Source organism: Heterocephalus glaber, unplaced genomic scaffold (genome assembly GCF_053883595.1).
Source record: "Heterocephalus glaber isolate CG9 unplaced genomic scaffold, H.glaber_assembly_v1.0 deba00000809, whole genome shotgun sequence".
NCBI lineage: Eukaryota > Metazoa > Chordata > Mammalia > Rodentia > Bathyergidae > Heterocephalus > Heterocephalus glaber.
The window spans coordinates 3,296,445-3,319,040 of NW_028258163.1; the positions used below are offsets into that span (position 1 = coordinate 3,296,445).

The window sequence follows — 22,596 nt, forward strand, 5'->3', positions numbered from 1 at the left end:
CTGTTTTTTAAAAAAAGAGTCTGGGGACACTTCTCAGATGAAGTAGAAATGGCAAATCAATATATGAAAAAAGGTTCAACATCACTGGTCATTTGAGAGATGCAAATTGAAACAATAATGCTGAGATTCCATCTCACTCCAGAAAGAATGGCTGCTATCAAGAAATCAACCAGCGGGCTGGGGATGTAGCTCAGTGGCACCATGCCTGCCTGGCAAGCACATGGTCCTGGGTTTGATTCCTGATTCTGCAAAAAAAAAAAAAAAAAAAATCAACCAATAACAAATGCTGGTGGGGCTGTGGGGAAAAAAAGAACCCTTCTCCACTGCTGGTGGGAGTGCAGACTGGTGCAACCACTGTGGAAATCAGTGTGGAGATTCCTCAAAGAACTAGGACTAGAGGTTCCACTAGACCCAGCCATTCCCCTTTTGTATCTTCCCAAAAGAATTAAAAGCATCAGCACTGGGTGTGGTGGTGCATGCCTGTAATCCCAGCACTCAGTAGGCTGAGGCAGGATTGCTGTGAGTTCGAGGCCAGCCTGGGCTACATAGTGAGCTCAAAGCCATCCTGAACTAATAACAAGAACTTGTCTCAAAAAATAAAAATAAAATAAAATAAAAGAATTAAAAGCACCATACCACAACGATATATACACACCCATGTTTATAGTGGCACAATTTGTAATAGCTAAATCTTGGAAACAGCCCAAATGCCCATCAACTAATGAATGGATAAAGATTTTTTCATACAATGGAGTACTACTCTGACATGAATAAGGATGAGCTTGAGACATTTATAGCTAAATGAATACACCTTGAGACCATACTTTTTTTTTTTTTTTTGAGACCATACTCTTAAGTGAAATAAATCAGACACATGTTTAAATACCACATTGTTTCTCTGGTGCAAGAAACTGAAAGAGGAAGAGGAAATAAGGATCAAAATGTATAATAGATATTGGGAAATAGGAAGAAAATGTTCAAATGAAAAGGGGGACAAGAGAGCGGGGAGGAGAAAGGAAAAAACAAGAAAAAAAGAATAGAAGGAAAAAAGCTTTTTAAATAAGGGGAAGAGGCATTGAAGGGAGGGTGGGAATGGAAACGAAGAAGCAAGCTATATCATGTACAGGTGCAAATTCCCTATGATTAGTGTTATCATTATATGTATACCAATAAATGTCTTGCTTCAGGGGCTGGGGATTTAGCTCAATGGTGCTGCTGCCTGCCTCACAAGCCCAAGTCCTGAGTTCCATCCCAGGTACCCCCCCCCCCCCAAAAAAAGGTTTTGCTTCCAAAAAGTCTGGGTACGTGGCTCAATGTGAAGGCCTTGTGTTCAATCCCCAGGAGCCCCCCCCCAACAACAAAAATCTTGCCAAAATATTTGCATTTTCAAAAGATCAGTGCAATGGAGGCAAAGCTGTTGTACACAGGGAATGGGAGGGGGCTGGAGGGAATGGGATAAAATCAAATTCATTTTTAAAAATTTTAAAAAATTTTTTTGGTAACAGGGATCGAAATCGGGACCTTGTGGTTGCGAGGCAGGCGGCAGAACCACTGAGCTACATCCCTGGCTAAATAAAATGTATTTAAAAAAATCAATGGTGAGGCCAAGGATGTAGCTCAGTGGTGCCACAGCCTGCCTCGCAAGCGCAAGGTCCTGAGTTCGATCCCTGGTACCAAAATCAATGGTAGTTATCACTGCGTGGTAGGATTATGGGTAACTGGCATCTTTATGATTTCTGCATTTTTCTATCTTGCAAAGGACCATGTATCATCTCTAATGATGGCGAGATTTAATGGGATCTTATCTAATTACAAAAGCATTTTGTGCTCAATGCAGAAACCGAAAAACATGAAGAAAATGGCCCCTTCATCACCTCCCATAAAGACAGCAGCTGCTAACATTCTGGTATCTCTTTCCAGACCTTTCTCTCTGCAGAGATGCCTCATTTTTGTGATCTGGAAAAAAGCAAACATTTAAGAGACAAAGTCTTGGTTCTTTAGTCTTTGATTTTATTTCCGTTTTTAAACAGCAGCTAACAGCTTGGAAAATGCCCGACGCCTGCCCCATGCATCCCACGAGGCTCCCCCAGCAAGGGCCGGCTCTGGACAGACCCCTTCCCCCGGCCCGTAGGCCTGTTTGCTCTCCGGAGACTTGGGACAGAAGGTTCCAGTCAGTGTGGAGGGGCTGGGCTCATACACAGCTGCCTCTGTTAGTCTCGGGTGTTTGGTAGCATGCTCTGACAGACTATGGGGGGCTGGACAGGGGCTCCTGTGCTCTTCTTGTCTCTATTCTGGGGCCAGCCCCTCCTGTCCTTCCTGAGGAGCTCAGTGGTGCCCCGCATGCCACAGAAGGTCCAGCCAGTTTCATGAAAGCACCCTCCCACCACCTCTCCCAGCAAGGGAAGAGTGGGAATCAATGCAGAGACAAGGATTCAGACCTGAGAGCATCCCACTGTCCCCTGCCACAGGGATTGGGACCCGCCTGTACCAGCCCCTTACTAATTCTCACCTACAAGGGAATAATACAAGGGCATCTCTGTGCCTAGGAGGGGCAAACCTGGCATTTAAACCCCAATGTGGTGGGCATCGCTGAGCCCCAGGTGAAGGTGGCTCAAGACATGCACTAAAGCAGCAGGGACAGCTCAGCTGGAGGGCAGGGGCCCACAGGGCTGCATCTATTCTCCCCCCACTGCCATCCACACCCATGGTAGCCATGGAAACATAATCCCCCCCACACCTAGTTGCCTAGGTTCAGGCAACCAGGCCTGGGCCACATTCTCCAAGCCAAGGCCTGAATTGACTCCAGGCCAGCCATGGAGTAGCCACAGGAAGAACTGGGATTGGGATTTGGTGAGTCCAGGCCCCAGTGCAGCTCAAGCGGGCTTCCACAGGAGCCTCCACCCTTGCTGCCTGGGTGGCTTGGCTGGCCCTGCCTGCAGGCTAACAACTACTGTGGGGCAGCAGCCCTTGCTGTAAGAGCAGCAGCCTCTGGGCCTCACTGACAGGGCTCTCTGGCTGCTGCTCAGCCTGTCTCGGCAGATCAGCTGGGCCGCTGGGGCTGAGGATATACCGATAGTCACTGGGGATGTCTCCCACCACCCCCACGCCACTGCCATCCCCAGCCCCGCTGCCAGGTTGGTCACTGCAAGGCAGCTCCAGGTTGCCACCCTCGGCAGGCTCCTCGGCCCTCTCGATGTTGATGTACAACGGGTCCTGACTGCTGGACAGCACAGACAGGTGGCCCAGGATGGTCTCCAGTTCCATCCGCAGGCATGTGAAGCTGGGTCGTTCCTTCGGATCGGTGCTCCAGCACTGGTACATGAGATTGTACCTGGGGCAGAGAGAAGAGTAAGGGGAAGGAGTGGCCTTTCCTTCAAAAGCAGAGGCCCAGCCAAGTGCACACCTGTAATCCCAGGACTCTGGGAGGCTGAGGCAGGAGAATCTCAAGTTCAAGTCTATCCTGGGCAACTTAGTGATTTAACAAGACCCTGTCTCAAAATTTTAAAAAATAATAAAAAGGGCTGAAGATGTAGCTCAGTGCCAGTATGTATCAGGCACTTCTCTAAGTATTTCATATTTATTGCTATTTAATCACATGACATCTAAGTTATTTAACATCATAACATCTATGAAATAAAGCAATTCCTAGCTAGGTTCAGTCATATATACCTATAATTCCAGCTACATGGGAGGCTGAGGTAGGAGGATCATAAATTCAAGGCCAGCCTGGCAAAAGAGACCTGTCTTAAAATAAAAAATAAAAATGGCTGGAGGTGTAGATCAGCAGTACACCATTCTTAGGTTTAATCCCCAGTAACGAGAGAAGGAAGGAAAGAGGAAGGGAGGGAAGGAAAGAGCCATACTTATTCCACAAATGTGCAAACCGAACCGCAGAGAGGTTAAGGAACTTTGACCAAAGTCACACAGGAAGAAAGTAATAGGGCCATGATTTGCAGTCAGGAGGGCTGCCTCCTAAGTTCCTCCTAAACTGTCTTGGGGTGGTACTAAGAGCCTGTCTCGCAGATTACAGCCTGCAGTCAGGTGCAGGTTGGTTTGTTTTGTTCACTTTGTTTTGCAGTCCTGAGTACAGAACCCAGGGCCTTGGGCATGCTCGGCAAGCTTTCTTCCACAGAGCTCCCCCTAGCCCTGGACTTAGGCTTATTTTTGTTCCAAATCCTCATGAGGCAGCACCCACACAGATACTCTTAAATCCTTCCTCATGGTCCACAGATACCTTTGAGAACCTGAGGAGAGCTTCCAGCCTTCTGTCCCTGGCAGAAATCCTTCTGTCCCGACCACTTCAAGAGCCTTACAGATTCTCTGACGCCTAACACTGTTCCCTAGGAATGACTCAGGAAAAAGAAAAAGAAAACCCATAAAACTTAATGGTATGTTAGCACTTGGGAGGCTAAGGCAGGAGCCTAGGAACTCAAGACTAGCCTGAGCTACACAGGAAATTCTAGGCCAACCTGAACGAAATACCAAAACTCTGCCTCAACAACAACAACCAAATCAAACTAAAAGCCCTAATGGGAAGGGGCTGAGATCAAGAATAATCAGAGCAGGGCCGGGGATTTAGCTCAGTGGTTCTGGCGCCTGCCGCGCAAGTGCAAAGTCCTGAGTTCAATCCCCGGTACCAAAAAAAAAAAAAAAAAGAATAATCAGAGCAATTGCCTGACTCTTGCCCATAGCAAAGCACCATGCACTGCTTCTCACACCAGCCCTCCGAGAGGGCCCCCATGACAGGAAGAATTGTGCCAGACCCTGGGCAGGCCGTGGGAATGGACTAGGGCCAGGGGTACAAGGCCAAGCCAGGATCCATGCTCGAGGCCATGCTAGGAGCCAGTTGGCAACTGTCCACCAGGCTGCCTTGTGGGAAGCCAATGACCACCCACTGACAATAGCAACTCCAGCTGGAGGAAGCTAAGCCAGGGCCTCTGCCTGCTGCCCACTGGGCTTCAGGGAGGGCCACAGCAGGCTGAGCCTCAGGGACACCGGAGCTTCCAGCCTCTGTCCACCCCTGAGCACTCCCGAATGAACAGGAGGGCCGGGCTGGCTTGTGCACTCAGATTTCCATCTCGGGTATCCATGAGGCACCTGCTGCCCAGGCTCTGGGCACCTCAAACCACCTACCCTGGAGAAAGGTCCCATTCAGGCCCAGCCCTCCTCTGCCTGTGTGTAGCCTCAACCTGTTGGAGGTCCAATGCCATGGCCACAAAAGGAGCCTATTTTCCCTGGGTCACTGTGGACTCCGCCCCACTGGCGTTAGCCAGAGGTCTCCTGGGGGCCCAGAGCACCCTGGCTTGTATAGAGTCAGGGACTAAGACCAGAAGAGACCAGTTCCAATTGGTTTCACGATGGAGAGCATATACCCTGAAAACCGCAGGGATCTCAGTTCCAATACCAACTCACTCATGCAGCAGCTGTGTGACCTTGGCCATGTTACTCTACCTCTTTAATCCTATTTCCTTGTCTACAAAATGGGGAAAATAACAGTCTTTTCCTCCTAGAGTAAGAAGAGGATTATCTGAAAGAATACCTCCAGCGCCCAGCTAACATGACTGAGGTGACACCATCTTGTTGCAGGAGGATGACAACGTGCTGCAGTGGGTAGGACCCCGACCCTACCCTGTTCCCCAGGGCCTGGAGTTGGTGACAAGGAAAGGAGGCAACAGGTCCCTTCTTCCCAGAATGTCGGGTCCCTTCCACTCCCCCAAGAGGAGGCCAAGATCAAGAAAGAAACCCAAGTACCATCCCTCATCGCTATGCTGCCAGAGTGAAGCAGCCACCCTGTTTCCCCTACTTGGCCTATCTCAGGGCAAGGGAGGTCTGCCAGCAGGTTTTCTCAGAGCTGGAGGCCCAAGGAGGAGGAAAGAAACAGGGAAACCTGCGCTGTGGCTCGACTCTGTGCCTTCTGTCCTGGGGTTCCTGGTTTTCCCTAGAAACTGGAGAAACTAGAATGACAGAAAAAGGCTCGAATGAGAAGTATGGGATGAAAAAGGAGGAGAGAGAGAAAACGGGGAGGTAGTAGATGAATGGGGCATAGAGGGTGAGAAGCTGGGCCAGCAGTAGTAGAGCAGCCAGCCACCGAAACGCGATTCCCGCTTCTTCCTGCAGAGCCCTTCCTGGTACTTACACGTCCTCCATGCACTCTGGAGGCTGTTTCAGGCGGTTCCCGCCAATGAGGTAGTTGTAAATCTCAGCGTTTTCAATGCCAGCATATGGTGTCTGCCCACGAGTCATGATTTCCCACATGGTGACCCCGAAGGCCCACTGGGACAGAACAGAGGTTGGAGAGCAAGGTGTCACCAGGGTTCCTGAGCTCTGAGGTAAGCACATTTTAGGGCTCAGGGGCACTAGAACTAGGTAGCCAAAGCCCAGAGAGTAGACCCGGCCAGGCCCACGAGGGTCCTAGGCTGACACTCATCCACACCATTGCCTCATCTGTGCCACTCCACTCACCACATCACTGTGCACAGTGTACAGGTTGTCTGCCAGGCTCTCCAGGGCCAGCCACTTGACAGGCAATTTAGAGGCACAGCCCTGACGATAGTAGTCCCCACTGTAGATTTTTCGGGATAGTCCAAAGTCAGCTACACATACCGTCATGTCCTCTGCCAGCCTGCAAGGGGTGTTGGAAGGCAGGCTCAGCTTTCTTCTGTGCTCGAAAGGCTTTGCTCCCAGGTTATCCCCATGCACAGCAGGTGCTATTCCAGGCAGGAGCTGAGTATCAGTCAGCTCCTCCTGCCACTAGCTGCTGCTGCTGTCCCCTACCCGCTGCTGCTGTCCCCTACCCCAGCCCTCCAGAATTCCTACATGCAGTTTCGAGCAGCCAGGTCTCGGTGGATGAAGTTCCGGGAGCTCAGGTACTCCATGCCACAGGCAATGTCCACCATGAACCGGATCAGAGTCTGGAGGGGCAGGTTCTGGCAGGCAGACATGGCAAGCTCAGGCTGGACCTAACTCCCCCCATCCCTCCGCCAGACTTAAAGACTGTCCTCATAATCACTGAACGGAAGAAAAGGGGAGGGCTTTCCTGAGGCAAGGAAGCTTCGGCAAGTTTGAGAGAGGATCTGAGAACCAAGATTCCCCTGCTTGGAGCTGCACAAGCCTGTTCTCCCAGAATGGGCCGTGCCCAGCCGAAAATTCCCACAGAGCTTTGCGAGGAAAAGGACACCAGCTTAAATGGAGTCAAGTCAGACCCTCCTACTCCCAACCAGATCTTCAGTGCCAGCCACCCAGCCCTTCTCTGCAGGGTCTTCGGCCTTTCCAAGACCTCTTCTCCCACCCTTTTCCTCCTAACCATTCCCACCCAGGCACTCACAAAGGGGTTCTCCCCAATCCGGGAGGCAAGCAGGAAGGCGTGCAGGTCCCCGTGCTTCATGAAGGGCAGGATGACCATAGGGATGGGGAGGCGGCCTTTGGCCCTGCTGCGGAGGCTCACACCTGGGGACAAGTGAGGGTCAGGTCCCAAGACAGCTCAGGTGTCCACATCCGTCTCCATGTGCCAGGTCCCACCCACTCTGTCCTGGGGACCCTACAGGCTGGGTTCTGGCTGCCGCTGCTAGGTCTTCGGGCATGTTCCCTGTTCCCTCCTCCTCTGCCCACAGTAGACCTCTGCTCTCGGCCAGAGCACAATTAGATGCTGGCCAGACCCCCCTTGCCATTTTGCCCCCTGGTCAATCCAGGTAAAGCCCAACCTTCCCCACAGGCTGCCCCTTCACATGGATGGAACAGACTTTCAGCCCTGTTCTCTATCTGCCTACCCCACAATGGGCTCACCTACAAGCCTGGCCACATGTGGATGGTCAAACTCCTTCATGCAAGCTGCCTCCCTGAGGAACTCTTCAATGTCACTTGAAGCGATGATGTCAGCTGGGAGAAGTGGATGGGGTGGTGAGGAAACAACATGAGACATGCCAGAGCTCTGACTCCAAACCCCTCAGTCTGGAGCTCTGCGGGGGCCCCAGGAAACCTGTCTCGCCATAAGCAGGAGGAACCCCACTGGATGCTGCTACACAACAACTCCCCTACTCGCGAAGGCCCTCCTTCTGGCTTGAACAGCCCAGCAGCCCAATCCACCCAGCTCTGTCATAAGCACCCAGGACTGGACTGGGGACATCACTGCCACCTGCAGAGGGCAGTGCTGGGGCCATGCCTGTGAACTACTCACTACAAATAGACCCCGTGAGGGCTCATGAGCTCTTCCCACAAGATCTCAGGCCAAGGCATGGTCCGCTCCAGGACGGGTCCCACCAGGGATGGAACCTCTCCCCACAACACCTGTTCTCCACTCACCTTTCAGCATCTTGACAGCCACTTTCACAAAGGAGCCATCCTCCTGTTTCAGCTGGGCCTCCCGCACTGAACCAAACTCTCCTAGAAACCAAGCCAACCGGGAGGTCTCCTTTGCTTCCTGGTCCCTACTCCTTCCCCTCCCGGGTGATCCCTCACAAGGATTCAAAGGCATTGGATCCTGGGGTGCTGGAGCAGCCTCCCTTGCCTCTCATTAAAGCAGAGCACCATGGGAGCAGCTCCTCAGCACTCCCTGGACCCAGCCACCATTCCCTCAAGCAGCCCTGACTCTGCAGCCTACAGCGTATCTCAATTATGGGAGCTGACTCTAGCCCACAGCCTTGAGTGAAGGCCCAGAGCCACCCAGGGCAGGCACACCCGCACCAGCACCGAAGCCCACACACCTTTGCCCAGCATTCGGCCCAGAGTGAACTGCTGCTCTGGGATGAGGACATCCTCCAGCTTGTCTTTCAGCTCATCGCTGATGCCTAGGCTGTCCACTGTGGGGAGGGGGCAAGAAACGGGAGCAGCTCTGCTTCCGGCCAAACCCCAGCCTGCCTGCTGCACGGCCCTGGTCCGCAGAGCTCAGCTCTCTGCGGGGAGGGTCTCTGTGTCTTTCCACTCCTCTGTACTGGGACTCCTCATGCTTCAGACACACTGGTCAGATCAATGCACTGGTAAAGGAATACGGACAGGGCAGAGAGCCCGTTTGCCCCTCCCACAATCTTGTACCACTTACATGTGGCTTCGATGCGCTCCGGCCTTTCCCGATTGAAGGACCGGGCTGCCCGGAAGTGAACAGCTGGCTCCCCTCGGGCCATGACGCTGTCAAAGGCTTGCCTAAAGGGAAATCAAGGATCTGGAGGGCGGCTCCAAGGCCTTCTGTCACCACCTGCCTCCCCCCATGTCCCCACTCCCTTCCCTTACCCGAAACGTGTCTCTTTCCGCCTCTTTCGAAGCAGGATGAGGGCCAAGGCAGCAGCTGTCACCAGAGCTGTGAGCACACCCAGGACCACAGGCACCCAGGATGTGGGGCTGTGGGGAGGGCCCTGATGGCCTGTGTGAGGGAGGGGCAGTGGTAGGAGCCAGGCTGACACCAAGGGGTCCCTTTAGGACTTTCTCCGATGGCCACTTGGCCTGGTCAAGAGACTCCCTAAGTCAACACAGGTCCAAGGTTAAAAAGGCTTGAGAAAGGCTAGTGTGGCACACGCTTGTAATCTCAGCTACTCAGGAGGCTGAAGCAGGAAGATCCCAAATTTGGGGCCTGTCTGGGCAAGTTAGCAAGATTTTGCCTCAAAATTATATTAATAATAATAACTGGGGGACTCGGGATGTAGCTCAGTGGTTTCACCACCTGCTGTGCAAGTGCAAGGACCCGAGTTTGATCCCTGATACCAAAAAAAACCAAAAAACAAAAAACTGGGGATATAGCTCAGCACTCCCTGGGTTCAACCACCAGTACTACTGAAAAAAAAAACCAAAAAAAAACCCAAACAAAAAAACCTCCAGACAGTGACCCAAGAATCTCTACCTAAACTGTCACAGGCCCTGGCTGTTGTGACCTACAGAGCGACCAGAGGTTTCTATGCCAGTTCTAGAGCAAGGGCAGAAAAATGAGCAAAGAGTAACAATTCTGGTTTCAACTGCTTGACTGAGTTTGGGGCCCGCTGGGCAGGTGCCACCAGCCTCTTCTCTCCAGTCTAGGTTGTTGCCCTCAAAAGCTGTGATCCCCTTCCCTACCCCGGGCCCTACCTCACCTGCATGGTCATGAGAAGAGACCACCAGCGGCTGACTCCAGGGCCCACAGCCAACTGCATTGGAGACGCACACACGCACGATCAGGTCCTTCTGGGGATCCCAGCCTGTCACATTGGCCCGAGTCCCCTCCACAGTCAGCTCATCCTGTAGCCAGGAAAGCCCCACCCCACACTGAGGCTGAGAAGAAGGCCTCAGGCTGGAGCAAGAGGACAGAAAAAGGTCTAGCCAGGAACATGGGCGCCTAGGGACCTCAGGAGTCAGGGGCTGTGGGAGCAGCCTCAGGGAATCATCACGTCCCGCTCCAGGGCTCCAGGGGGCAGAGCAGAGGCCTCTCCGGAGCATAAACCAGGCGGCATGTGGGGGCTGGGAAGACACGGGGCTGGGGATAAAGCCCCATCTGTGCTTGGCCCAGTTGGTGCAGGAATGTGCTTCCTGCTTTACATGCTGAGTGGCTACAGAATTCAGTCCCCGTGGGAGGCAGAATCCAAGGAGTCGGGTTGGCCAGGGAGGGGGAGAGGTGCATCTTTCTGGGGCGGTGGGTAGCCCAGGCCCCCCAGAGAGCCATTCAAAAGCCCCTAAGCTTTCTAAGGCCTGAGGGTCTTAGAGACAGTGGAGGAGCCTGTCTCTCTTACCTGGGTTCCATTGTCTTGAAACAGGGCAAGTTTATAGGGTCCCAGGGGGCCTTCCAAAAGACCCTCTGGGGTCACTTCTTCCCACTCCAGGATGAGGCCAGAATCTGTGCGGATGGCGTGGAGGTTCCTGGGAGCTCTGGCTGGGGCTATATCCAGAGAGAAAAAGTGAAGATTTTTCTCTACCATCACTATCCCATACAGACCTTCAGAGCCAGGAGCCAAGAGCTGACCAGCTCAGAGAGCCCACCAGCTCAGAGAGCCCACGGATGGGGGAAGGGCTCACCTCTGGCTCTGCCGGATCTAACCACGGGGGAGGAGCCTAAGCCACAGCAGCACCCAGCTCGGCAGTGTTTTCACAACTTGACGACGCCTACGGCGCCCCCCCCCCCCCCCCCGCCGCCGCTCGCAGTCAAGCAGGCTTCTAGGGATTGGAGCAAGTTCCTCAGTCTTGCATCTGCTCTGCCCTCTCCCTGTAGTCACTTCCCCCCAAACATTCACATGGCTTCTCTGTCAGCCTTCAGACCTCTCAGATCCCATTAGGGGGTCTTTCTAGGGGACTCTTCATCACCACATTACCTTTTCCAGTTTAATTATCCGAACTATCAAGATACACAGAGATACGCAGTGGTATGCAGCAGACACTCGATAAATGTTAGCTGAATGATGCCTGAACTGTCCCTCAGGTAGCTCCTTCAAAACTGGAGCCAACCCACCCCTCCCCTGCTCCAGTCATGTCTAGCCCCTCTGTTCTGGCAGTGACTTACCCAGACCCTTTGTCTGAAAGGGCACCCATTCAGCATAGGGAGAGGGCCCCAAGGCATTGGCACAGCGCACCCTGAGGCTGTAATTGGTGGCAGGTGTCAAGTCCCGAAGCAGGCAGGTAAAGGGTGGCACAGGGACCACGACTGCCAGGACCTCCCAGCCCCTGGGGCCTGTGTCACCTACAGAAAAGCAGAAAATGAATGATGTAAAGGAAGGAAGTTCCCAAATCGAGAGGGACGATGGGCTAGGTATGGTATGTGGCCCAGGCTGGCCTCTAACTCACAGCAATCCTCCTGTCTCCGCCTCTGGAGTGCTGGAATTACAGGCATCCACCACCATTAGTACTTACAACCCCCACCCCAGGTTCTATACCTCCACTCCACAGTTGTGGTTCCTGTTGCCTGGAATGAGCATCCTACCATTGCTCTATTCATCCTTTAAGATTCAGTGCAAATTCCTTCCTTTCTTCTCTGTCTTCCTTTTCTTTTTTCTTTTTGGTACCAGGGATCAAACTCATGACCTTATGCTTGCGAGGCAGGTGTGGCGCCACTGAGCTAAATCTCCAGCCGTTTTGTTTTTTTTTTTCTTTTTTCTTTTTTCTTTTTTTTTAGTACTGGGGATTGAACCCAGGACCTTGACACTGAGCTACATAAACAGCCCTTTTTATTTTTATTTTTATTTTTTTTGGTACCAGGGATCAAACTCGGGTCCTTGCACTTGCAAGGCAGGCCGTGGAACCACTGAGCTAAATCCCCGGCCCAAAGCATTGTTTTTAGGGGGTTTTTTTGGTACCAGGGATTGAACTTGGGACCTTGCGCTTCCAAAGCAGGCAGCGAAACCCTTTTTACTTTTTAAGACAGGATCCCACTAAGTCACTAATTGTTCAGGCTAGGTTGGAACTTGCAATCTTCCTGCTTCAGCCTCCCAGAGTGTTGGGATTAAAGGGGTGCACCCCCACAGCTAGCTAAATATCCCTTTATCAACTCCAGGAAACGCTTGTCCTTTTGTACTTGTGCTTAGTACTTTGTCCAAAGTACTTGCCACTTGTACTTGTTCATGCCATCTCAAAGTCTCAGAGCTTCGCAAAGGCAGGGGAAACTGCCTTTGAACCCACAGCACTTTGTGTTTTTTTGTTTTATTTTGTTGGTTTTTTTGGTACCAGGGAATCAAACTCGGGTCCTTGCACTTGCAAGGCAGGCGGCGGAACCACTGAGCTAAATCCCCCAGCCCCATGAACCCATGGCACTCTGAACCAGCCCTCAGCTTATTTTGGGGGCCTAGTGCCAGAGTGCAGAGATTCATGAACTATATGGCTAAATATTTTAACATTATAAATCAGCTAGCTAGGGATGTAGATCAGTGGCACAGCACCTGCCTGGCAAGTGCGAGGTCCTGAGTTCAATCCCTGGTACAAAACAAAAACCAAACCAAAAAAAATCAGCTAACATTTTTTTTTGCAGTGGTGGAACTCGAACCCAGGGCTTTGTACATGCCAAACATGCACTTTATCATTGAGCTACATCTTGGCCCTTACTTAACAAACTACTAAAAAGTTTATGTCTTGATACCTTGACAAACAAATCTTCAAAATCACCTGGAAGTTCAGGTTTACACTTAGAATTCTCCAAACCACTGGGAGTCCCAGGTAAGGGTGGTGGCAGTGGAAGAGCTGGCCCCTAGGCAAGGGTCTACACCAGGAGGGGCTGAGATGTGGACAACACTGCTGCTGCACGCTCAGGTTCAGTTCCCATCTGCTCACAGATAGCTGCCTCTAAATGTACACACATCACAACACGGTCCCCTTTGGGAGGATGGACCGGGACCGAACCCACAAGGCCCTGGAGTCAGAACCAGGACTGCCACGAGTACTGCATGGCAATAAGGACGATCCAGATGGACCTGTGCCCTTGGCCCTGGAGATCCTGGAGGCCCAGGATCAAGGACTGTGTCTAAGCCGGACCAGTGTAGGGGCCTATAAATGGTACAGCCTAGAGCAGGAGCCCCTGCTGCCCAGGGTACTCTTAAGAACAATTTCGAAAGCTTCTCATGAAACCCCTTTTGAGCAAAAATGACCAAGGCTGCGTTGCCTCTGGGTTGTGGTGTCACCTTATCCCCCTTCCACTCTCCAAGGCTCAGCCATCTTCTCATCCTCTTTGGCATGGGCTGGGGGTGGGAGTGAGGCAAGAGAATGCAGGAGTGTAGATTACCAGGTGCAGCAAAGACTTCACTCGCATAAAACTCTTCTGGGGCGGGCTGGGTGTACAGATTAGTGATAGGGTGCTTGCATACCATGTCTAAGGTCCTGGGTTCAATCCCAGCATCTCACACACACACACACACACACACACCCCTCTTGCAGGTATCCCAAAGCTGCCCTAGTGATTTGCTTTCCAGCCTGGCACAGGCTTGAGCCAATCTGCAGGGTCTCTCCGTGGCCAGAGCACCCTATGGTAAGAGATGGGGTCCTGGGCTCTTTCCACTAAGGAGAGGCACCTACAGTGCTGTAAAATAAGCCCCACAGGCAGTAAGCATGGTGCCACTACCACTAAGGGCCAGCTATGCAGCTACAACAAGCACAGGCAGTCCAGGAGAGCCTGTTAGGCCCCTCTCAGCCTACCTGCACTGTACAGGATTGAAGCACGGCTCGACCATCAGCACCCGGCATCCAGGCCACGCTAGCGTTGCTGCTGGAGAGCTTTGTCACTGTGATGTTGAAGGGGGCTGCAGGCAGTGCTGTGGATGGGGACTTGGAGTCAGTGCCCAGTGACAAGAGCAGAGGGAAGAGGAGGCATGGGAATCAAGCTTCATATTCTTCCCAGGACCAGGAATGCCCCCACCTAAAGATGGCGACTCAAGGCTCTCAGCTCACAGGGAGGCACAAGCCAAGCAACCAGTAGGGTACAGCTGCTCACAGCTGGGAGTGCCGAGGGCTAAGGAAAGCCTCACCCTCTCTTTGAATAAGGGGCTCTGACCAAAGAATTGGAAGGTAATATGTGGGGGCACAGTACAGCACAAAAGGAGAAATGCAAAATAGAAAATGAGAAATAAGCAGCTGCCTCTGCAACCAGAGGAGCTCCTCACAGTGGCTCCCTTCCTCCCTCTGCACCAGCCCTTTGGGTCCCATCACCCACCAGGCTGCTTCCCCTGCCCCTGTTCTCTCCACAGGAGTGGCAGAAACAAGACTGGGCAGGAGCCTTGATCATCTCCTGCTGGCTCCTTCTTCCCCTCCCTTCCAAGGACTCTGCTTCGTGATGGGAAATCTGCTATGACGTCAGGATTCTATTCTTGGCCCAGCCATGGCAGGGTCGCAGGTGCTTTCACTAGGAGTGGGAGCTGTGCCAACTACCCCTCATTTGGAGAACCTGGCAGGACCCAGGGAAGCTGGAATGCCAAATGATCTCACTGCTGCATGGCTGGCTAGTTCCGAATGCCACTGGCCTCACCTACTCACCCCTGACTGTCCTCCTACCTTGAAGGTGAACAGTGGCCGGGCGGGAAATAGCCAGGCCTTTTCTGTTGCGAGCTTCACAGGAAAACACTGTGCTCTGGGTCACCCCTGAGGCCAGAAAATTTCAGTTAGTCCACTAAACAGCAACTCCCTCTCAATGTGGCGCTGGAGAGGGGGGACGCACAGGCTTTGGCCTGGACATCCTAGAAGTCCCTCCAGTGAAAGGAAGGGGCTGGACAGTGGCATACAGTGGAAGGGAATAAGGACTCTGGAGTCTAATGAGCTTGGATGGCATTCTGTTTTCTCATCTCCCAAATGGGAGAACTGTGAAAATCAGGTAATTCATGTAAAATGAACAGCACAGAATAAACACTTGAAAAATATTACACAGTGCCTCCTTTCTCAGTTCCATCGCCCACAGATGGCACAGCACTGCCTCCCTTTGCTGGTCACTCCTCCGCTGTGCATACCAGAGCCCTTTTGTTTGCTCTCTGCCCTGCCACTATAGTATCTGCAGATTCTGTGCCTTGCCACAGTTCCCAGTTCCTTATGCGTGTGTCTTGTCTCCCCCATTATACTCAATTCTTTGGGGGCAGGAAGAGTGATTTCTATTTCCTTTGTGTTCCCTCATCCCCTGTGGTGCCCAGCACAGTGTGGTGTGTGCAGGAGTAATCCCACAAGTGCTTATTACCAGGCGGCTGGCTGAGGGTCCTAACCACGCACATCTGGAGGGAAGGGAACCCAACCTCTTCTTGAACACCCCCTGCCCTTGCTTCCAGCAGGTTCTATAGTCTACCACTTCTGATGCGGGCTTGACAGATCAGAGCCCCTTTACCCCACCTCCCAGCACAGGAGACCAAACTCAGACTTTCATCTTTTTTGCCCAATTCAAGCCTCAATCTGTAAACCTTGTTTTATGCCTGAGGATCTTGGGGGCAGAGGTGGAAATGTGGACATGGCTGCTTTGGGTCTAACTGTGCAGAGGTATGAACAGATAGCTGCTTGGGAAAATGGCTGAAGATTTCTTGAAAGGACCCTAAGGGAAGGATGCCCCTGTATCTTTACGTTGGCTTCTCTCTCCCCTTCTCCCTGTGTCCAGCCTGAGTCTCATCTTCTCCCTGTCTGCCAGACACGCCTCCCTAGCTCTGTGTGGGCTGGTTTCTGGCCCCTTCTCTTCGGAAGTGGAGGAGGGGGATGGGGGGCCTTGGTCTGCCAGGCCCAGCTGTGCTTGGCCCGTACTGCTCTGAATGATGTGAGGCGGCCCAAGCACCCTCTTTGAGCTAGCACACACAGCAGGAAGGCCACTAATCACCCCACTGGGCTAGTCTGGCACACCTAACTAATGGGCATAGCAATGATACGGCTCACGCACCCAGGCACTGTGATCTACTCTGGCCACTCACAACTCCAAACTCCATGATTTAGGCAGATTCCAACTCTGCCAGTCTCACCACATGCAAGGACCCAGCTCAGCCTTTGCTCAAAGCCCCCGCCTGTGCTGCTCACCTGTTACATTTAAAACTGAGGGAGAGAGACCAGGTTTCCCAACCTTCGTTCTTCCTCTCCACCAGAAAATGGTAACAGGTTCCGGGGGACCCACGGCCTCACAAGAGAGTTGGAAAGGGGCATTGGGGGGCACTGCCAGATCTTTGGGCTCTACAGTGAAATATGGTACACCTAGAAGAGAAGGGGGTGGGGGATGAGCTCGCCACCTCTTAGCTCACTGCTGCCCAAGTCACAAGTTTGCTTCACTTGAAGTCCTCTCTTCAGGTCCCCACAACCCCTGGCAAGCAGCTCAACTACACAACAGGTATCAAGCTTGGGGTGCTGAGGAGTCATCTTTTCCTCAGCTCCCTCAGGAAGATCGTTTCTGCTGCTCTCAGAAGGGCGGGGCAGATTCTCGGCTCGCCAGCCCCAGCACTTGCTGCCAGACCTGCTTTGACAGCCCTTCTCAGGGTAGAGGGGGAGGCTGGGGGGTGGCTGCGGGGAGGGCACACAGGGAGGAGGGGTGGGTGGGAGCTTTGGCAGAGTTCTGCTGGCAGGCCCCAGCTCCTGCTCAGGGCCCTTTGTTACTTCCTTAGTCACTTTGTTTTCCAGGGCTGAACAGCTCTGAGCTCAGGCAGCTGCACAGCCTTCCTCCCCTCCCCCTCCCCCTGCCAGTCAGATCACTTGGCAGAACAGGGTCCAGCCCCAGATGGGTGCTTGAGGCTTGTTGCTCAGACCGCTGAAACAGACAGTAAGCCTGGAAGTTGTGGCTCCTAGGTGACCCCTTGGTTCTATCTAGACCCCAGCAGGTAGGGTATTCTGAGGTTGGAGCAGCACAGAATCCTCTATATCCTCCTTTGCCGGCTATGATCGCTAGCAGACAGCACCGGCTCCAGGCTTTGCTTCCTCACCTTCTACTGTGAGCCACACTGACTGAGAGATCTCAGTTTTGCCCCCATCCTCCATCTGGCACCAGTACTGGCCCGCATCAGAACGCTCCACTGACTTCAGGCTGTGGAAACAGGATACCACGCTTGCTTCCCAGGGTCAAGGGGGGCAATTCTGCTGGGCAGACTTGAGGTGTTCAGCCTGCCCTGCTTCTGGAAGATTCCACAGGTTGCCAAATTTAAAACCTGCAGACCTCTGGGTATCCAAACAGCCCCCAGCTCTCAAGCTCTAAGTGAAAACCCAGCCTGCCCCAGACTGGCAGCCCACACCTTCCCCTAGCCTGGCACCTGAGGAAGCAAATCCAGTGGCGCTCACTGATGGCGATGTACACCTGGCTCCCAGTCCGGACCATATCCCCATCCTTCATCCACTGTATGTCTGGCTCCTCCAGCCCCTCCTTGCTGCAGTTGAGCATCATCGACTGCCCCTGGGACAATGTCATCTTCGCTGGGGCTCCCATGAGCTTCAAGCCTGAGGGGCGGGAAGGAGAGCACACCAGCCTGTGGCAGGTGGTCCCTGATTTTGGAAGCCCTTCCCTGTTCTCTTCCAGGAGATGACTTCTGTGCCAGAGGGCTCCTTGCCAATGTCAAGGAAGCAGAGGCAGGACAGCCTGGGAGGGAAGGGGACCTGAGCCGGGGGGTGCGGCATGACAAGCTCCTTCCTAGTACCCTTTCTGTCACTGCCAGGTGCCCCTAGCTCAAAGGACCTCCTTCACGTAGCTCCCTGTGCCCAACCACTAAAAGGCAGGCACGCTGAACTGAAACGGTGGGGCGTTGTCACATCCCAGGGCAGGAATGACCCAACCAGTGCAACAGGCAGCCCCTGAACTGCTGCCAGCACCTCCCTGCACCCCACCCTACTAAACGAAGGGAGGCTGAGAGGAAGGGGGGGTGCTCTCCTGAAGTGGAGAACATATGGATGCAAAACCACGGCGGATCAAACACATGGCAGTCTTCCTGGCAGCCGCCTGCTCTATTAATACCTGAATGTGTGCAGGGGTGGTGCTAGGAAGGTGGGAAGCCGAGGGAGGGTGGGGTCCTGAGCAGGAGCCCAAGGCCTGTCACATCAAAGGTGCCGCCCACTGGAACCTTACCCCCCACACCTCGCCTGGCCTCCTGGTATGTTTGTAAGCAGATGGGCAGGTAAAATATCGACATAGCTGAAATCCAGTCCTGCTTCTTCCTCCTCTTTGCTGTGTGACTCTAGGGAAATTCCCAGGTTGTCTGAGCATCAGATATACATCCGTGCATCTGTAAATATCTGTCACCCTTTCCCCCTTCTTTCCCAGAGTCTGCTATATCTCAAGACAAGGAGCCAACCTCTGGCTGCTGTGCTGGCCAGAGTCTCCACCTGAACTCCATTCGCCCTCTCAGAACCAGCCGCAGGGCAAGGAGGAATAGCTACACACCCCAAGAACATCCAGTGGTCCCAAAGGTGCGCGGTGTGATTTGAAAAGGTGCTGCAGGGGTGCTCTCGCCCCAAATAGCGCCTGGGAGCCAGGTGGGAACACAGGGCTGAGCCCCAGGAAGACCTGCAGCCACAAGCCGGGCCCAGCTCTCCAATACTTTGGCTTTTAGAAAGCGCTCAGGGCACAGGAACAGAGCGCTCAGATGTATGTTGGGGCAGGGTGTCCTCAAACCCTAAGTCTAATGGTAGAGGGACGCCCCTGGGCGTTCATCCCCAACTCCCGTTTCACAGTGGGACCTGCCTGTGTGCGGCGGGCAAAATGAGGTCCCCAGGACTGGGCGGGGGCAGCAAAAACTTGGAGCATTGAGGAGGCGGGAAAACGCAGTAGCTCCCCCCCCCGCCCCCGCCGCGGACCACACGACCCACACCCCCTACCTTCGCTTCCACCCAGCCGGGGGAGCCCCGTGCGCTAGAAAGTTGGGGGCGGGAGCCCGGCCGAAGCCGGCGGCCAGCACCGCGCGCCCCGCGCCTCGGCCTTCCGAGTCTCTTCCGCACCTCCCGCGCCCAGGCCCGGGATCAGCAGCGCCCGCCGGCCCCGGGGTTCAACCCTGGTCGCCCGCAGCCACCCCCGGCCGCCCCTACCTCCGGCCGCGGACTCTGGGAGCAGCAGCCAGGCCAGACCCGCCAGGAGCAGCAGCGGCGGCGGCGGCGGCGGCGGCGGCGGCGGGAGCGGGGGGAGCCCCGGCCGCCTCATGCTCCGCCTCAGCGCCATCGGCGGCGTCGCCGCACCATGCCGGGCCGGGGCCGGAGAGCAGGGAGGAGCGGGGAGGAGCCGCGGAGGGGCGGACGCCTGGAGGAGGGAGCGGGAGGCCGAGAGGGCGGCGCCGAGAAGGCGGCGCCGAGACCCGCGCCGTCAGCCGCACGGGGTCCCTGGGGTCCCAGCCGGGCAGCCGCGCTCCTTCCACGGCCGTCGCCGCCGTCGCCGCCGTCGCCGCCGCTGATTCATGTTCTGCTCGGAGCCGCTGCCTCCCCCCGCGGAGCCCAGGCCCGCCGAGCGCGCACCCCGCCTTGCCACTGCCGCCGCCCGGCCGCAGGACCCAGACCCGGCCAGCCGGGCCCCCACGCCCATCCCCGGCTGGGCGCCCCGGCCACGCCCCCTTCCCCAAATACTCGGAAGCCTGCCCTCCACGCTGCCCGAGCCCCCCACACCGTAACTCTGGTCCGGATTCTGAGCCCTCTCCGGACACTCCCAACCATCAGGCCCCGAAAAGTGACACTCGAAACTGCCGGGACCCCACAGGATCAGCGAGCACCCGTATGCCTCTCATTACGCCTTTCACCCACGATCCACGCTTTCCTGCTCTTTCCCACCTTTTACCTCCAAGTAGGCGCCTGCATGAAAAGGACCATTTCCTTCGGCCCACCTTCCCAGGGTGCTTTTTAAATTGAATCGTGGGCGCCGTGTGTTTTCCGAGATCTGTTTGGAAATTGCTAGGTGTTCTCTGATATACATCCCCTCTGCTGCCCAAGGCCCAGTCGTTTGGGGGCAGTTAGTCTTTCTGTTCCCTTCCTATACTGCTACCCCCACTTCCCAGACCACGGTGTGAAAGTTAGTTGTGTCCTCCTGTTGGTTATCCATGAAACATTAGCTGTTATTGCACAAAGCAGGCGCTCCAAGAACAAAAAGGCAGATGCCTGTTAATGAATGAATTGCTTCGGAGCCTGCCCCACACACAACCAGGAATTGTGGGGGTGGCCTTGCCCACAAACATCCTTCCTACAGAGCTAGCTCCTAATCATGCATACCAACTTTTTCCCCTTGCCAGTCCTGGCCTCTCCCTGCCCTCGGGAGCCCACCCCCAAAGCCCTTCCCTTCCCCAAAGTCCTGGGTGGGAAGTAAGGGCTGGCTCCTCAGCTCCCTCACTGCCCATCATAGCAGCCTCGCTGGGCCTTTCCAGGGATTCTTCTTAGCAGCCGGGGCCTGCCACCTCCCGCCCTTGACCCAGCCAGCGCTTGTTTATTAATTATCCTAACCAGGAAAACAGCAGCAGCGCCGGCTACGGCCTCCGACTCAGCTGGGGGCGCCCCCAGGCGGCAGCACAGAGAGAGACTCAAGAAGAGTTGGATGGCCGGGTCTGGTCTCACTTTACCTGGAGTCCCTACCAATTTTCTGGGCCACTTTGGGTCAGCTCCAGGACCCTTCTCTAAAGAAAAATGTCGGGAGCAATGCTACATAATTTTAGGGTAAAATCATTTGGTTAGCCTAGTTCTCTTGCCTACAGCCCAGCTATGGAATTCCGAGACATAACTCCATTTTGGCCTCCAGACTTTAGAATCCAAAGCTTCTGAGTTTGGGCTGGCATACAGCACAGTTGGGGTGAAGCCAGAATGGCCCCGTGCTGCTGTCCTGCTCTGGGCACTTGTCACTTCTCAAGACCCCTCTGTCACCTCTTTTCTCTGAGGAGACTTCAAGTTTCCAGTGAAGGGGGAGCCTCCTCCTCTTGATTCCAGCTGATGCTAGGCTCCTCCTGGCTAGCTAGGGCCTCAGAGAGGCTGAAACAGAAGGACTGCAAGTTTGAGTCCTACCTGGCCAACTTAGCAAGACCTTGTTTCAAAATAAAAAACAAAGGGCTGGGGATGTAGCTCAGTGGTAGAGTGCCACTAGAGAGAGGAAAGACTTCTGGAGGCTGTTGAACTCAGAGCCAAACTTAGCTTTCTGCTTCCTTTTCTCCCTTCCTTCCCTCCCTCATCATTTTCTGAGCTGCCAGGCAATCCTAGCCCACAGGCCATCTTTGCCATCCGGCAGATGGGCTCCTCAGGCATGTCCTGGATGTGACTGCATTCTCCACTAACAAATTTCCTTGACAAATTTCCTATCCCAGGGGAACTTCCCACTTCAGGCCTGAGACAAATCTCTGACCCCTCAGGCCACACACACTTTCCAAGTAGGGCCTGGAGCACTGAGTTCCTGCTTCCTCTAACTCAGAATCCTTCTCAATTCTTAATGCTTCTACTTAGTGGGAGGGGTGGGGATCTGTGGGGTCCTGGTCTCCTGACTTTCCAGCTCCTACAGAGAGCACTTGTTTCCTGAGCTTTTAGGATCCATTCACTTTGTCTGTCTCCCCCACATTTCTCTCTCTGGGGCACAGTCTGAGAATGTGCTTCTCGGGATATGTGAGCAGGTGTGATTTGTGTGGAAGAAATGTGTAGGTGGGTGAGAAGGTGTGCATTGTGATATATGAGGGAGGTGTACATTTGTGCAAATTCTAAATGTGACTGACACTTTGTGGGCAGATGGGAAGAAAGTGTGTGTGTGTGTGTGTGTGTGTGTGTGTGTGTGTGTGTGTGTGCTGAAGGAGGTTGGCTGCCTGTGCAAATGCATGCCTGCAAAAACTCCCTTCCATAAATGCATTGCTTAGAAGGAAACTAATCAAATCAAGAGGAAATGTACTTGACCTAACTCAGGAGCAGCTGCCCCAGGAGTTCCTGTCGTCTGAGCAGAACCGGAGCCAGCTCCATCTATCCCGGGAAAGGCTCAAGGGGCTGCAGGAGTGGGAGGAGGGCTGAGAGGAAGGACCAGAGGCAGTCCCTTATTATGGACAGGGCTGGGTGGGGCCATGGCCTCTCCCTACTCTGATGAAGTAAGTCTCTGGGTTTTGTTTTGTATCACAGAGATGTTGGGATCAAACCCAGGTCCTCTGCCTTTGATGACCTAAAACTGTTATAGGAAGTAAGACATGGCAAAGCTGGCTGGGGAAATGAGTAGGACCGTCAATTATAAGATCCCAGGGTGGGGCAGGGATTTAGCTCAGTGGCACCATGCCTGCCTTGCACTCGCAAAGTCCTGAGTTCCATGGTTGG

At 54.0% G+C, this 22,596-nt stretch overlaps 1 protein-coding gene across 1 annotated transcript; it reads right to left on the minus strand.

Moving 5' to 3' along the window:
- Positions 1 to 1,989: 1,989 nt before the first annotated feature.
- Tyro3 (TYRO3 protein tyrosine kinase) lies at positions 1,990 to 19,531 on the minus strand. Its single transcript, XM_004861620.3, is given in 20 exon segments — positions 1,990 to 3,331; positions 6,137 to 6,273; positions 6,463 to 6,622; positions 6,817 to 6,926; positions 7,325 to 7,446; positions 7,783 to 7,875; positions 8,299 to 8,379; positions 8,700 to 8,795; positions 9,035 to 9,135; positions 9,223 to 9,352; positions 10,053 to 10,197; positions 10,686 to 10,831; positions 11,450 to 11,608; positions 11,611 to 11,626; positions 14,065 to 14,180; positions 14,917 to 15,003; positions 16,402 to 16,572; positions 17,292 to 17,392; positions 17,616 to 17,799; positions 19,378 to 19,531. Coding segments are annotated over 20 exon segments (2,676 nt in total). The 5' UTR covers positions 19,508 to 19,531; the 3' UTR covers positions 1,990 to 2,940.
- Between the last annotated feature and the right edge of the window lie 3,065 nt (positions 19,532 to 22,596).